General features: G+C 49.0%; 1 protein-coding gene across 1 annotated transcript in view; it reads left to right on the top strand.

Moving 5' to 3' along the window:
* Positions 1 to 576: 576 nt before the first annotated feature.
* Positions 577 to 15,471, top strand: part of ZNF831 (zinc finger protein 831) — a 79,256-nt gene continuing 64,361 nt past the window's right edge. Inside the window, exons 1-2 of the mRNA XM_057529797.1 lie at positions 577 to 4,170; positions 5,396 to 5,535. Coding sequence (XP_057385780.1) covers positions 577 to 4,170; positions 5,396 to 5,535 — 3,734 coding nt within the window. The remainder of the gene's footprint in view (positions 4,171 to 5,395; positions 5,536 to 15,471) is intronic.

The following is a 15,471-nucleotide window of genomic DNA, read 5'->3' on the forward strand; positions in this document are numbered from 1 at the left end:
AGAGAATGGACTTGAGGACACGGTGCGGGGGGGGGGGGGAAGGGTAAGCTGGGAAGAAGTGAGAGAGTGGCACTGACATATATACATTACCAAATGTAAAATAGATAGCTAGTGGGAAGCAGTAGCACAGCACAGGGAGATCAGCTCGGGGCTTTGTGACCACCTAGAGGGGTGGCATAGGGAGGGTTGGAGGGAGGCTCAAGAGGGAGGGGATATGATGATATATGTAAAGCAATTATACTTCCATAAAGATTCAAAAAAAAGAAAAAAGAGAATTCCCTTTGGGCATATTAAATGATATAGGATTGAGACAGACCTGGGTCTGAACCTTGCTTTACCACATATCAGCTGCATGACAAGTCACTTCCACTCTCTGAGCCTCAGTTTCCCCTTTCCTTACATGGGGATAAGGGTATTTTTCTTGGGGGATTGTTGTGGCTTCAGTGGAGGTGACGAAATGCCTGATGGGGGGTAGGGAAGGGTTTACTGTATGATGAGAGCAGAGAGTTACCCATAGTAAAGTTTGGTTGTTGCTCACAGGTTGCCCGGCATCCTGGGCCACCCAGACGATGTGGGATGGAGGTGCCAGAAGTCACCTGCCCTGCCTTGCCTGCCAGGGACCAGCCAGCTCCTGCTTCTGGCCCCCCAGGGGCCCCAGGTGGGCAGGCCTCGCCTCACCTGACCCTGGGCCCCATCATCCTGCCCCCAGAGCAGGGCCTGGCCCCCACCCTGTTCCTGAAGGCCCTGCCCATCCCACTGTACCACACGGTGCCTCCGGGGGGCCTCCAGCCGCGTGCCCCCCTCGTGTCAGGCAGCGTGGACGGGGGCAGCGTGCCCTTCATTCTCAGCCCCCTGCTGCAGCCTGAAGGGCCCGGTCCCACCCAGGTGGGGAAGCCAGCCGCCCCAGCGCTCACCGTGAACTTCGTGGGTGCTCTGCCCATCCTGTCACCGGGCCTGGGGCCCGTGCTGGGCAGCCCCGGCAAGGTGCGCAACGCCGGCAAGTACCTGTGCCCGCACTGTGGCCGGGACTGCCTGAAGCCCAGCGTTTTGGAGAAGCACATCCGCTCCCACACGGGGGAGAGGCCCTTCCCGTGCGCCACCTGCGGCATCGCCTTTAAGACCCAGAGCAACTTGTACAAGCACAGACGGACCCAGACACACCTCAACAACTCCAGGCTGTCCTCGGAGTCGGACGGTGGGGGAAGCAGCCTCCCGGAGGAGGGGGACAAGGCCGGAGTGCCTTCCGGGGCCCACGGGGCACGATCAGAGAGACCCCTTTCTCCGGGCGCCCAGGCCGCTGGGCACTGCCTGCTGCCTACGGCGCATCTGTCCCCGGTTGCCAAGAACCTGGACCTGAAGTTGGACGCTGTGGCCTGTCTAGGGTCCACGTTCGATGTCAGGGAGGCCCCTGTAGACTCTGCCCCCGGGCTCCCGCTGGCCAGCTCGCAGCCGAGGCGGAAGCTGCCGGAGCAGCGGTCCCCGACGGCCAGCAGGCCGGGCTCCGCGCTGCAGCTGCAGCAGGTGGAGAAGCCCGGGGATGCCAAGCCCTCGGAGGGTCGGCTGCGGAAGTGCGAGAGCACCGACTCGGGCTACCTGTCCCGCTCGGACAGCGCCGAGCAGCCGCCGGCCGCCGGCAGCCCCCTGCACAGCCTGTCCGAGCACAGCGCCGAGTCCGAGGGCGAGGGAGGCCCGGGGCCCGGGCGCGCGGAGCGGGCGCCCGGCCTGGAGCTGGAAAAGAGGCGGCTGGAGGAGCGCATCGCCAGGCTCATCTCCCACAACCAGGCCGTGGTGGACGACCCCCAGCTGGCCCACGTGCGGCCCCGCAAGACGGTCCTGTCCAAGCAGGGCAGCATCGACCTGCCCATGCCCTACACCTACAAGGACTCCTTCCACTTCGACCTGCGGCCGCCAGAGCCCAGGAGGCCGCCTGCCGCCCTGCGCGCCGCGCGCTCCACCTGCGCGCCCCCGGACAGGGCGCGGCCCCTCTTCTTCCACTCGGTCCCCACGCAGCTCTCCACCGGCACCGAATGTGTGCCTGTCACCAGGAGCAACTCGCTGCCCTTCGTCGAGGGCACGGGGACGTGGCCGGAGCCACCGGACCCCCGGGACGCCTGGTCCCGGAGGCAGAAGCCTCTGAGCCCCAGGCCTGCCCCCGCCCGACTGGCCGATGTCCCTGGTGGTCACCCCCGGGCCCTAGTCAGACAGGCTGCGGTGGAGGACCTGCCGTGTCCCCCGACGGGAGATGCCTCGGCCCCGGTGGAGGACCCGGAGGGAAAGAGACCGGCTGCGGGGGAGGGCCAGGCCGGTCAGGGCCAGGCGGCTGGTAAGCAACGCGGCCAGAGGAGGCTGAAGAGGTTCACCCAGGAGAAGTGGCAGGTGTACGGGAAGGACACGTTCAAGAGCATCTACCAGAAAACGAAAGCCGGCCACCGCGGAGGCAAGAAGGCTAGGGAGGCCACAGCGGGCGGTGGGGTCGAGCTGGACCGTCCTCTCCAGCAAGACGCAGGGGGTGGCGGGCATGCAGCCCCCTCCCAGGACGGGAGGAAGCCCCCGGGCCCCGAGGACACTGCCACGGGGGCCAGGCCAGCGCCTTGTGCAAGCCCACCGGCCCCGGAGGGCCTCTTGGTGACTGAGCCCCCCAGGCAGAGGGAGACAGTGGCCAGAGCTGGAGGCAGGGACCAGCCCCGTGTGAACAGGGCTGCCTCACGCCCCACCCTCAGCTGCAGAGGACCCCTCTGCCTGGGCAGCAAGAGCCCTCTGCTTCCTCCAAACGGGAAGCTGGAGCTGGGGTGTCAGCTGCTCCCAGCACCCAGTCCCCCCAAAGGAGGTGACCTAGAGGCTCCCAGGCGGGGTCTGCTGGACCCCAAGCTGGAAGGTGGCACCCGGGGTGGCGGAGGGGACGCCAAGGAGACCTGTCAGCGGGACCACATGGTCCCGAGCCAGCCGGGCGGGAGCTCTGGGGAGCCCCAGCCCACAGAGGACAAGCTCCCCTCGGAGAGGAAGAAGCTGAAGGTGGAGGCATTAAGCTGCCAGGAGCCCCTGGGAGCAGAAAGAGAGACCCCGGGGGGCCCCATGCAGGCTGCCTCCCCGCCCCCTCAGAACCAGGACAGTGACCCGGGGGAAAAGCCAGGTGGGCTGCCTGGAGGCGACGACTGCACAGCGAGGGGCAGGGCTGGGGCCCTGAGGCGGGCAGGGCCTCGGGACATGGAGCCTCGGCCGCGTACTACAGCTGCAGCCCCCGGGTGTCCCTCCCAGCTGGCCTCGCAGCCTCGGGCCCCCCGTGTCCTCGCTGACCCAGTGGACGTGGCCTTTCCCCCACAGTACCTCCTCAGGTTACCCCAGGGAGAGACCCGTCGCCCGCCGCCCGTCCCCCAGAAGCCGGACCAAGGCCGGGGCCTTCTCTGCAGGAGAGGGGGACCTGAGGAACAGGCATCCTCTACGGAGTCGGGGCTGGAGGCCCCCCTGCTTCCCAGCCCAACCTCAGGCCAGGCCCCTAGTGGAGCAGACAGCTTCGGGGAGGACCCCAGCTGGTCCAGGCCGTGCGACAGGAGAAAGGGGGTGCAGGGAGAGGAGAAAGGGAGCTTGGACACTGGCACCCCAGCAGCTGGGGTCCCCAGTGGGGCAGCCTCCTTCCCGCCCACGCCAACGTGTGACTCTTGGAGGAGTGGGACCCATGACACCCAACAAGTCTGCAGCAGCAGCACTCGGGCGCGGACCAGGCCCTCTGGGGGCGTCCTCCATCCCTGGGAATCCACTGGGGAGCTGGGGGGGCCTCCCGAGGGTGCCCCGCGGGGCCCTCCTTCAGGGCCGCTAGCGGGGCTCAGTGCCGGCTGCTCCCGCCAGCCCGGCTCCGTCCTCTCGGCCGTCCCGCCCCCGGGCTGGCCTGAGCTGGCCTTGTGTGCGCCCGCAGAGCCCCCCGGGAGCTGCAGGGCCCAGGGGCCTTTCCCCTCGCTGAGGGCTGAGCCCCGGCTCACGTGGTGTTGCCTGAGCCGCAGCCTCCCTCTGCCGATGGAGCAGAAAGAGAAGAACGCTTCCGTGCACCTGGCGCCGCATTTCCCTGGCGGCAGCCTCCGGGGTGAGGGTCCTGACGCCCAGCCGGTGAGCAAAGCGGTGTCTGGAGGACGGACCAGGATAAGCCCTGGAGAAGGAGGGCAGACGCAGACATTGAAGGTAACACTCGGCTTTGTCCCAGGGCCCTGGGGGCTGAGGGAGGACGCTTGGCAGGCAGGACTTGTAGCGATGGAGAGAAAGTATGAAGCCATCCTGTGTGGCATCTGCTGTCCGTTATAACATCTCAGCCTGCTCCCAAGGGAGAGAAAAAAGGCGCAACGTGTAAAATAAAACCAAAGAAAATCATGAGAAAAGAAGTTTCAAAGGACAGAATGACTGTACCCAAGACTCCGGGTGAGATTTTTCATAGCTAGACATAAACCTTAACACTGAGCTTCCTGGTAGCAGAGGCAAACAGTAAAAATGAAACGCTGGTCAGGGGAGCTTATAAATCAGAAACCCTTTTTGAGAGATAGACTCCAGACAAAAACTCTTAAAAGGAGATAGTTATCATACCAGGGACTCCAGAGAAAATAGTTGCTATGGTCAGATTCAGCTTACCCATGAGTTTCCTGGGAGCAGTGGCAAATCGGGAAAGGAGCCGGGTGCTCTAGAGAGTTCTCACTGGTGATTAAATAAATTTATAGTCCCATCCTTTTTTTGGGGGGGGGAGGGCCGTGCCTTGCAGCCTGTGGGATCTTATTTCCCGACCAGGGATCAAACCTGCACCCCCTGCATTGGAAGCGCTGAGTCTTAACCGCTGGACCGCCAGGGAAGTCCCTGTAGTCCCATCTGGAGAGCGACTCCGTGCATCTGGATCGTATAATTGAGGGTGTTGTCCTGCTCTGGGATGTCCTGGGCCAGGGTGACTGAAGAGGATCCTGCAGCCTCAGTTGTAACTTAATCGTGTGGAACAACAGGGCCTGTGTCCCAGAGCTTGAAGGCTGTGCTCATGGTAACACTGCCTTCATCCCGAGAGTGGGGGGTTAAGAAAGAATGTGCTGGGCCTGAGAGAGGGCGAATCCGAGGCCCAGCTTAGCCTCCTTCCTCCACAAGGCCATCGGGTACTGGGCGTGGGCGTTCCTGGAGGAGGGAAAGGAGCTGGCCACGGTGTTCCCTAGACCTCCCGTTATCACCAAAGGTCTGGGCTTTTTCTTCTGTGGATCCAGCCCAGGCAGGATTCCAGAAGGTTCCACCCAGCAATGCGCAGACCATTTGGCATTGCAGCATTTCGATGCCCGATTTCCCCAGACAGGCATCCTGTCTGCAGAGAGAGAACCCTTCTGTGTTGTTCCCACCATGAGGGCTGTGAGCAATATGACGCCAGCGTGCCTGGTATTTTCAGCTCTCCGACCCAACAGCCCCAGGGATGCCATCCCAGGACTGGATGTCTGAGCCAGAACGGAAGAGAGGATGGCCTCGTAGGAGGGCAAAGATGCCTCGTGGGAGCAGCAAGCAGAAACAACTGAGCATCCGCTCCAAAAGGTAGGGTGTGTGGCCACCTCTGTCATTTCCCCGTGTGCCCACAGTGTCAGGAACTGCAAACTGCGATTTCAATAAACCCCCAAGGAAAACTTCACAAGGGATTCAAAAGGCATCTCTGTGTTCCCGGGAGAGAGAGAGACAGAGTCCTGTTTAGGAACGGGGGTCTAGGGTTTCATGGTTAAAGGACTCAGTGTGTTTCTCCATCAGTCTACCGGCTGTGTGTTTTTCAGTGGTGCCTTTTTTAAGGCCAGGCATCCAGCAAATATTCGAAATAACTGAGCTGAAAACACATGCATCCAGTTTCAGTCCTGAAGAGAGAGCATGTTAATTATTTACAGCTTTTATTGCTTTTTTAATTATGCAAGTGATACATGTCCTTTGCAGAAAAATTAGAAAATACAGATGAGCGAGGAGAAGACAATGAAACATCCTAGTGACCTCACCGCTCGGAGACAATCATGTTTAGGTTTATGCCCTTCTAGACTTTTCTCCGTGATCTGTGCACATACATAATCTCCCGACTGCAAATTGGGAGGGGGGCAGATGGATTTTAAAACCCCTCTTTCATCACGTCGTTCTGATTGTCTCGCTCCTTTGCTCAAAACCCTTCAGGTTGCCCACTGCGGACCCTCCTCCCTCCAACACCCCGCCCCCCTGCCCCGCAAAGCTTTTCGGTCCCATTTTCCCATGGTCGCCCCCCTCCCTCTCAGTGTGATGTCATATGGTCCCAGCCCTCGCCTATTCTCTATTTGACACTCTGAACCCAGATCCCCAAGGCTCTCCTGCACCTGCAATCTCCCCTTCCTAGAATGCCTGGCCTTCTCCTACTGTCAGTGTCTGATCCAGACATAGGTATTTGTCGAGAGGCCACACAAATTCCTAATGCTTGCCTATGGCTGCTCAGACTCTCAGTGGCCAGAGATGACATACCCTCTTCTGAGGCCCCTGCACCCCCTTTCACTTGTCTGCCGGGACCACGTTTCCAGAGCTGGCATCGCTGAGGGCTTGCTGTGTGCCAGGCACAGCACGATGACGCCCCATTTTTCTCTCGAGGAAACTGAGACACATAGAGAAGTTGGGCAACTTCCCCAAGGACCCGGATCTGAACCAGCGAGCCTTACTCCAGAGCCCATGTGCCAAACAGCAGCTTGCCCCAGGGCTCCCAGCCCGTAATGGACATGAGAGTCACCTAGGGTTTTCTGGAGGTTTCTTGTGATGCTGGGTCAAATTCAGTGGGTCTGGAATGGGGCCTGAGATTCTGTATCTCTAACATGCTCCCCGGTGGTGCTGAGGATGCTGGTCCAGTGAGCTAGCTTGGAGAGCAACGCTTTACATCACCCAAGCCACATCCCGGGAGCGCAGGGATACTGGCACGTGGCTTTGCTCCCACAAAGCACTACACTACATCTGAGTAACAGCTGGCAAGCCTGAGGTCTCCAGGCCTCAGGCAGAGTCCCGGGAGATGTGGGGAGGGGGACAAAGGTGGGGTGCCTCATTTACAGTTCCCTCCTTCCCAACACTGGGACTTGACCATTTCAACAGACATTCATTGTGCACCTGCTGGGTGCCAGGTGTCCACACGTGGAGGCCGTTGGGGAAACATTCCCAAATAAGGCTGATGGTCCCAGGCTGGTCCTCCGAGAGGCCTGGGGACGTCTCTCCAGGATGCCTTGCAAACCCGTCAGCAGCCCAGGGGCCAAACACAGCCCATGTAAGAATCTTATTTGGCCTGCAACATTGTTGAAAGTTTTGACGCTTAGTATCCAAATAATAAATATCAGGAGATTTCACATGTAAACCTGGATTTCAGCTTCTCTTAAAATGTCTGAAGCTCTGAAGATATTGGGCCCGTCTTCTTGCAGGGTGGCAGCTGGCTGGGGCTGAGCCGCAGCTACGCCTGTGGGCAGTGCCTGTGCTCTGCTGCTGCCTCAGTCCCCACTTCTCCCTAGTGTCCTTTTTCCCTTTTTTTTTTTTTTAGTTTTTTTTAAAAAAATTGAAGTATCGTTGATTAACAATATTGTGTTAGTTTCAGGTGTACAGCACAGAGATTCATTATGCACACACACATTCTTTTTCAGATTCTTTTCCCTTATAGGTTACTACAAAATATTGAGTATGGTTCCCTGTGCTCTACAGTAGGTCCTTGTTGTTTATCTATTTTATATATGGTAGTTTGTATCTACTAATCCCAAACTCCTAATTTATCCCTCCCCCTGCCACCCCCCTCTCCCCTTTGGTAACCATACGTTTGTTTTCTATGTGTGTGAGTCTGTTTCTGAGATAAGTTCATTTGTGTCATATTTTAGTTTCCCCCTATAAGTGGTATCATGGTATTTGTCTTTCTCTGTCTGACTTACTTCACTTAGCATGATAATCTCTAGGTCCATCCATGTTGCTGCAAATGGCATTATTTCATTCTTTTTTATGGCTGAGTAGTATTCCGTTGTATTTATGTACCACAACTTCATCCATTCATCTGTTGATGGACGTTTAGGTTGTTTCCATGTTTTGGCTATTGTGAATAGTGCTGCTGTGAACAAAGGGGTGCATGTATCTTTTCGAATTATGGTTTTGTCTGGATATATGCCCAGGAGTGGGATTGCTGGATCATATGGCAACTCTATTTTTATTGTTTTGGGAAAACTCCATACTGTTTTCCATAGTGGCTGCACCAGTGTATATTCCCATCAACAGTGTAGGAGGGTTCCCTTTTCTCCACACCCTCTCCAGCATTTATTATGTGTAGATTTTTTTTTTTGATGATGGCTATTCTGACCGTTGGGAGGTGATACCTCACTGCAGCTTTGATTTGCATTTCTCTAATAATTAGCGATGTTGAGCATCGTTTCATGTGCCTTTTGGCCACCTGTATGTCTTCTTTGGAGAAGTGTCTATTTAGATCTTCTGCCCATTTTTTTGATTGGCTTGTTTTTTTTTTTGGTATTGAGCTGTATGAGCTGTTTGTATATTTTGGAGATTAATCTCTTGTTGGTTGCATCATTTGCAAATATTTTCTTGCAGTCTGTAAGTTGTTCCCTAGTGTCTTACGTTGAGTCATGTAGTCTGCCTGGCCCTCATAGACATGCGTGTTTGCAAATCTTCATCTTTACATCCGGTTTTGTGGGAGCCAAAACTCTGCCTCCCAGTCAGCGAGCTTCTCAGCAAGAGGCTGCAGGTGAAAAAGTGAGGGGGCAGAGGGACCCCGGCGTGCAAACAGGAGAGGTCAGAACCCAGGCTCGACAGCTCTGTCCTGGAGCCTCCAACCGGGTGCACTGAGGATGATGCTGTTGAAGCCTTTACATCCACCAAACTTTGACTGGTCGACCATGATTCATTCATCATCCGTGCCTTTATTGGCTCATGATCGTCCTTTGAGTCATTCCAACCTCAGGGCCTTTGCACATGCTGATCTGTTTACCTCTACCTGCACACACCACCTCTGGCTCCTCATGGGGCTGGCTCCCCCTCATCTCAGCAAAGATGTCGGCATTGTGGCGGAGATTCACCTGACCCCTGTACCTCAGTGGTTCCCCCCTTTTTTTCTCCATCCCATCGTCTTGTTTCATTCCCTTCATAGGTTGTTGGTAGAATTCATTTTCTTGAGGCATGGAATTGATGGCATCTTGCTTCTTAAAAGCTAACAGTGGAGAGAGAATGTGTCTGTGCTGTCTCAAGTCTCTGACCTCTAGATCTTCTTCTACAGGCCTCTCCTGATTAGGTCAGGCCCACCCAGGATCATTTACCTGTCGATTAGGAGCTTTCATTGCATCAGCAAAATACCTTTACCTTTGCCATATTTTATTGGTTAGAAGCAAATTATAGGTTCCATCCACACTCAAGGGGAAGGGATTCCACAAAGGTTTGACTCATAGGGTCACCCTAGGCTGTGTCTGCCTGAAATGGCTTCCCCAAGTTCACCCAGTTAGTGGAATTAGGATGAGAATCTGAGTTTTCTGACCCCATGTCTTCCATCATCCCACTCATTGTACGTGGCTGCTAAGACTTGTCCTTTTAATGTGGGGGACACATCTTTGGACAGGTGTCCATACGGGAACGTGATGCTGGGTTTATAAGGAAAGGGTTCCCTTTACAGGCAAATTTCTTCTTAGACCACTGGTTCTATAGCATTGGCCTGCAAAGATTTGATAAAGGAGACTGCCAGTTTGACCCACATGAAGTCTCAAATTTAACTACTTTCCTGCCAGTGGAGTGGCATGAGATGATAGAGCTTCTCAGAGAAACATCCTCTCCATTTCTCTTTCATATTTGGTCCATCTTCAGAAACATGGAGTCAGTGTTCAGTTCTGAGCACCCATGCTTGGAAAATGATGAGAGGAGATGTCTAAAAGTGCTTCAAAAAAAAAGGACGCAAGAGGGAGGAGATATGGGGATATATGTATATGTATAGCTGATTCACTTTGTTATACAGCAGAAACTAACACACCATTGTAAAGCAATTATACTGCAATAAAGATGTTAAAAAAAAAAGGTGCTTCAAATTCACTGCTCAGGAGGCCATACATAGAGCTTATTTTTTCCCTTCAAAAGTTTTCAACTGTGTATTTCAAAATCCGTCCATTTTTCACGTAGTAACTTATGACCAGTTTATAACAGAAGTCAATAGTAACATAGGATTTGTTTCAGATATGTTTACTTAGCAGGCAATCAAACAGAAAAACTTCTGTTTGATGAAGTAAGGGATCTATCATCTATCCATCATCTATTATCTATCTGTGTGTCTATCTATCTATATTAGTTTCGTATTGCTGCTATAACAGATTACAACTTAGTATGTTGTTTTAAACAAGACACGCTTACTGTTTTATAGTTCTGTAGGTCAGAAATCCAGTATGGGTCTTTCTGGGCTACAACCAAGGTGTCCCAGGCAACACTTCTTTCTGGAGGCTCCAGGCTCCGTTCCTGTTCCTTTGGGTTGTTGGCAAACTTCCATTCCTTGGCTCACAGCCCCCCTCCTCCACATCCCAAACCAGCAAGGAGAGGTTGGGTCCTTTTCCCACTTTTCCTTCTTATTCAGTCTCCTCTCTCTGACCCAATCTTCTGCCTCTTCTTTCATTTTTAAGGACGCAGGTGGTTAGCTTGGGCTCACCTGGGTAATCAGGATACTGTCTTCATTTGAGAGGCCTCTCCCCTTGCTCACATCGGCAGAGTCTCTCTAGCCATGGAAGGTAACATATTTACAGGTTCTGGGGATTAGGATGTGGACATCTCTGTGGGCAGTGGGGGTGGGGGTGGGTGTAATCTGCCTACCACACTCTCTATCCGTCCATCCATCCACCCAGGGGTGTATGACTGCCTGTATGATGTGTGTATCCATTTATATATCCATCTACCCACTCACATATGTAGGTATGCATGCATATCCCTATCTATCTATCTATCTATCTATCTATCTATCTATCTATCTATCATCTATCTATCTATTTATCCATCCGTCCGTCTACCTATCTACCTTATCTATCTATCATCTATCTACCTATCTATCAACTATCAACACGTGCGTTCTCTCCTTAAGAAAGAAGCCCATTTTTAAATTCATGTCCCCATTTTCACTTCAGTTGTCTTTACATTCTACAGAAAATGAAATACTGTATCAGAGATGACCCTATGGGCCTCAGCTCACAGAGAGTGGTAAAATTCATATATCATAGTATCCATTCTCTTTTCTCTCTCTCTCTCTTTTTTTTTTCTGTGCTGTGCAGCTTGTGGGATCTTAGATCCCTGACCAGGGATTGAACCTGGGCCCTCGGCATTGAGAGCATGGAGTCCTAACCACTGGACCACCAGGGAATTCCCATCTTTTTCTCTTTTTTTGAAAAAGAAAATAAAAAGGACAGAAAAGTTTAGAAAATCTATAACAGATTCATGGGTGATGATCCAGAATGAACAGATGTTAACATTTTATCATATTTGCTTCTGAGCCTTAAAAAAATAAAGCAAATAAAATATTACTTTTATTTATTATATATATTATGTAAAATAAAAGAAATAAAACAAAAATATAATTATGTAGTTTTATGGGTTTGGTACTGTTTCCATCCATGTGTTCATACCTTACAAATCAATGTATCCACTAATATATAATATTGTTTGGTATCTTTAAAAAAAAAAAATATATATATATATATATATATCTCTCACACTGTTAAGAAAATATATATATATATATATATATATATATATATATCACACTGAATTTATCATCCTTCAGTTTGATTTTTAAACTCCATATTGTGTTTTTGAAGATCTAGCCATGTTGGTACATACAGATAAAATTCATTCATCTTAATTGCTGTAGAGTATTCTATCCCATAGAAATAACACACTGTATTTTCCATTCCCCTATTTATGGACATTTAAATCATTTCCAGTTTTTTTTGTGTGTGTGCTAACTTTGCAATGAACATGCTTATATGTGCCTCCTTAGACACAATGTGAGAAGTTTTCTAAGAAATATACCTAAAATGGAATTACTGGGTTATAAGATAATCACATTTTCAACTTTGCAAGTTACTACCAAATCACTCTCCGGAGTACTTGTGTCACTGTAGGTTTCCTCCAGCTAACAGTGAGAGTTTGCCCTGCTCCCATATTCTTACTAATGTTTGTTAGGAGCAGATTTTTCATGTTTTGCCCACCCAGAATTTGTAGGATTGTGTATATATCCTAGATTTGCATACATTCTTTGCCTGTTATATATACTGCAGATATTTTTCCAGATCTATTATCTGACTTTTTAAGCCCATTCATTTATATTTACCTGCATAATTGCAAATATCTTGCCTCTTCATTCCTTTTGGCATGTCAGATCTTCCTTCTGGGATTGTTTTCTTCTGTCTGAAGTATATTCTTTGGAATTTCCTTTAGAGAAGAAAAATCTCAGTTTTTATTAGCCTGAAAGTGCATTTATTTCATCCTTGTTGTTGAAAAACATTTTTTCTGCGTATACAGTCTTAGGTTGACAGTTATTTCCTCTCAGTCCATCAAAGCTGTTATTGCATCATCACTTGGCTTCTATTTTGTGGTGAGAAGTCAGCTGTAAGTCTACTCATCTGTCTTTTGAAGGTCTCTTATCTCTGGCTACTTTCAAGATCTTCTTCTTTGGTGTTCCATACTTTTACTTTGATGTATCCAGGTACACATCACTTTAATTTATTCCATTAGGAATCCATTGGGCTTCTATAATTTCTGGATTGATGTCTACCCGGAAAATTCTCAGCCATTGTTTTTCAGATGTTGCCTCCATCCCAGTCTCCCTCCTCTTTGGAACATCGAAATAATGCATCTTAGATCTGTCTTTCATGTCTCTTAACCTCTATTTTCAACAACTTTGTCTCTCCCTGCTATAATCTAGATACTTTGTTCGGATGTATCTTTAAAATGTTACTAATTTTCTTAATCCACTGAGTGTTTTTTCCAAAGCTCTATTGACATATATTGAATTTTAATATTATGCATATTTAAAGTGTGCAATTTAATAAGTTTTGACATGTTCACACTGGTGAAACCAACAGCACTATCAAGAAAGCAAACGTATCCACAATCCCTGAAGTTTCCATGTATCCCCTTGTAATTCTTTCCTCCTGCCCACCCCGCCACCCTCCCACCCCCAGGTAACCACTGATGTGTTTTCTGTCACTATAGAGTATTTCACTTTTTCTAGAGTTTTATAAAAATGGAAGCAGACAATATATACCTTCCCTCCCCCACCCTTTTTTTTTTTGGCTGGGCTTTTTTTTTTCACTCCATGTGATTATTTTGAGGCTCATCCATGTTGTGTGTATCAGTAATTTGTTCCTTTTCATTCCTAAGTAGTAAGCCATTGTGTGGACACGGCACAATTTGTTTATACAACCACTTGTTGGTAGACATTTGGCTTGTTTCAGTCTTGAGCTGTTATAAATAAAAACTACTATAAATATTCATATACAAGTCTTTGTATGGGTATAAGCTTTAAATTCTCTTGAGTAAATACCGAAGAGTAGAATGTCTGGATCATATATGGTAGAAGCATAATTAATTTTTTAAGATGCTGCCAAGCTGTTTTCCAAAGTGGTTGTATCATTTTACATTTCCACGAGCAGTGTGTGAGAGCTTCCGCTTCTCCACCTCCTTGCCAACACTTAGTATGGCCATTCTTTTTAATTTTTGTCATTCTAATAGATGTCTAATGGTATTGTATTAGTTTGAATTTACATTTCCCTAATAAATGATGATATTGACTATCTTTTCATGTGCTTATTTGTCATTTATGTATCTTTTTCGGTGAAATATCTGTTTGCATCTTTTACCCACTAAAAATGGGTTGTTTGTTTTCTTCTTATTGAATTTTGAGAGTTATTTATATATTCTGGCTATAAGTCCTTTTTCCGATATGCAAGTGGTAAATATTTCCTTCCAGTCTGTGCCTTGTTCTTTGTTGCTTTTTGTTTTTAATTCTCTTAGCAGTGTCTTTTAAAGGGCAGACAGTTTAAATTTTGATGAATTCCAATTATCATTCTTTCTTTGGATTGTGCTTTTGATGTCATAACTAAAAACTCTTAGCCTAAGTCATAGCCACAAAGATTTTTCTCTTAAGTTTTCTTCTGTAGTTTTATTATTTTAGGTTTAATATTCAGACCTAGGATGAAATTTTTGTATATGGTGTGATGTAGAAATCAAAGTTCTTAGTTTTGCAGGTGGATACCTAATTGTTCCAGCATGATTTGTTCATCTATTATTTGTCTATTTTGATGCATATGCCACGCTGTCTTGATGACACTGCCTGACTTGAAGGGTTACTCTAAAACTTAAATATTCAAGGCAGTGTAGTATTCACATCAAAATCGACAAATAGATCAATGAAACAGAATAAAGAATACAGAAATAGACCACACATACATGGTCAATTGATTTTTGACTAAGGTTCAAAGGAAATTCAATGGCAAAAGTATAATCTTTTCAACAAATGGTGCTGGACCTGGAAAGTTTCCCCACCAAGAAGCCAAGGCAATCGTGAGGCTCACCTCATCTGTTCCTCTTCTCCCAGGGACCACTGCTTTCATGGCTTGGTGTCTAGTGTCCTGAAAATCATTGTTTTAGACATTTGTCCATTTTCTTATTTGGGAGGGTACATCTAGTCACTGCTACACCATCTTGGTCAGAAGAAGTCCCTGAACTAATGCAATGGCCTCTTAATTGGTCCCCTGCTTTTACATGTCTGTCGAGTTTTAAATTTAATTCCTGACAATATTATGTTTAATTTTTTTTAAAGTTCCATTTAATTATTTTTCAAATCTGCCTAGTCATTTTTATGATGGTAAGCTGAGGTTTTTGGAACTTTGTGGTGGGTTTCTCCAGTAATGATTTGTTTTGCTTCTGCTAGGTGCCTGGGGGCACCCAATGAGCACTAATTTAAATAAGATTCTTGGTTGTAGGTTTCTCCATGTCACAGGGTAGTGTGAATTCAGATTGCAAACCCATGAGAAGACTGTCTTATTGTTATGAAATTAACAGGAGAGACTTTTGCCCCCTCCACTCAGTGATAAGATTGGAATTAAAAAATATATATATTCGCTGGGCAGGTGGTGGGGGTAGGATGTATTATCCCTAATTAACCCATATATTGAGGGTATAGCCTCTGAGGTCTCAGTTTTCTGCAGGAGTAGAGGTTGGGTCTTCCACCTGACTCACATAGGGTTGATTCTGGGTTTGAATCATGCACCCTGAACCCCACCAGACAATGGAAATGGAAGAGCAGGATCATGAAAACAAAAGGGCAAGCTCACCTGGTTTGGCAAATGCCCTCAAAATGAAATTGCTCTCACTTTTTTCCACTTGGTTTTTAACTTTTAAATATATCTTACCTTTTCATCAGAACACCAGTGCGTTTAAATATAAATTGTAAACATTTTTATATTTAATCTACATTTTTCATTG

This window comes from Balaenoptera acutorostrata, chromosome 15 (genome assembly GCF_949987535.1).
Source record: "Balaenoptera acutorostrata chromosome 15, mBalAcu1.1, whole genome shotgun sequence".
Classification (NCBI taxonomy): domain Eukaryota; kingdom Metazoa; phylum Chordata; class Mammalia; order Artiodactyla; family Balaenopteridae; genus Balaenoptera; species Balaenoptera acutorostrata.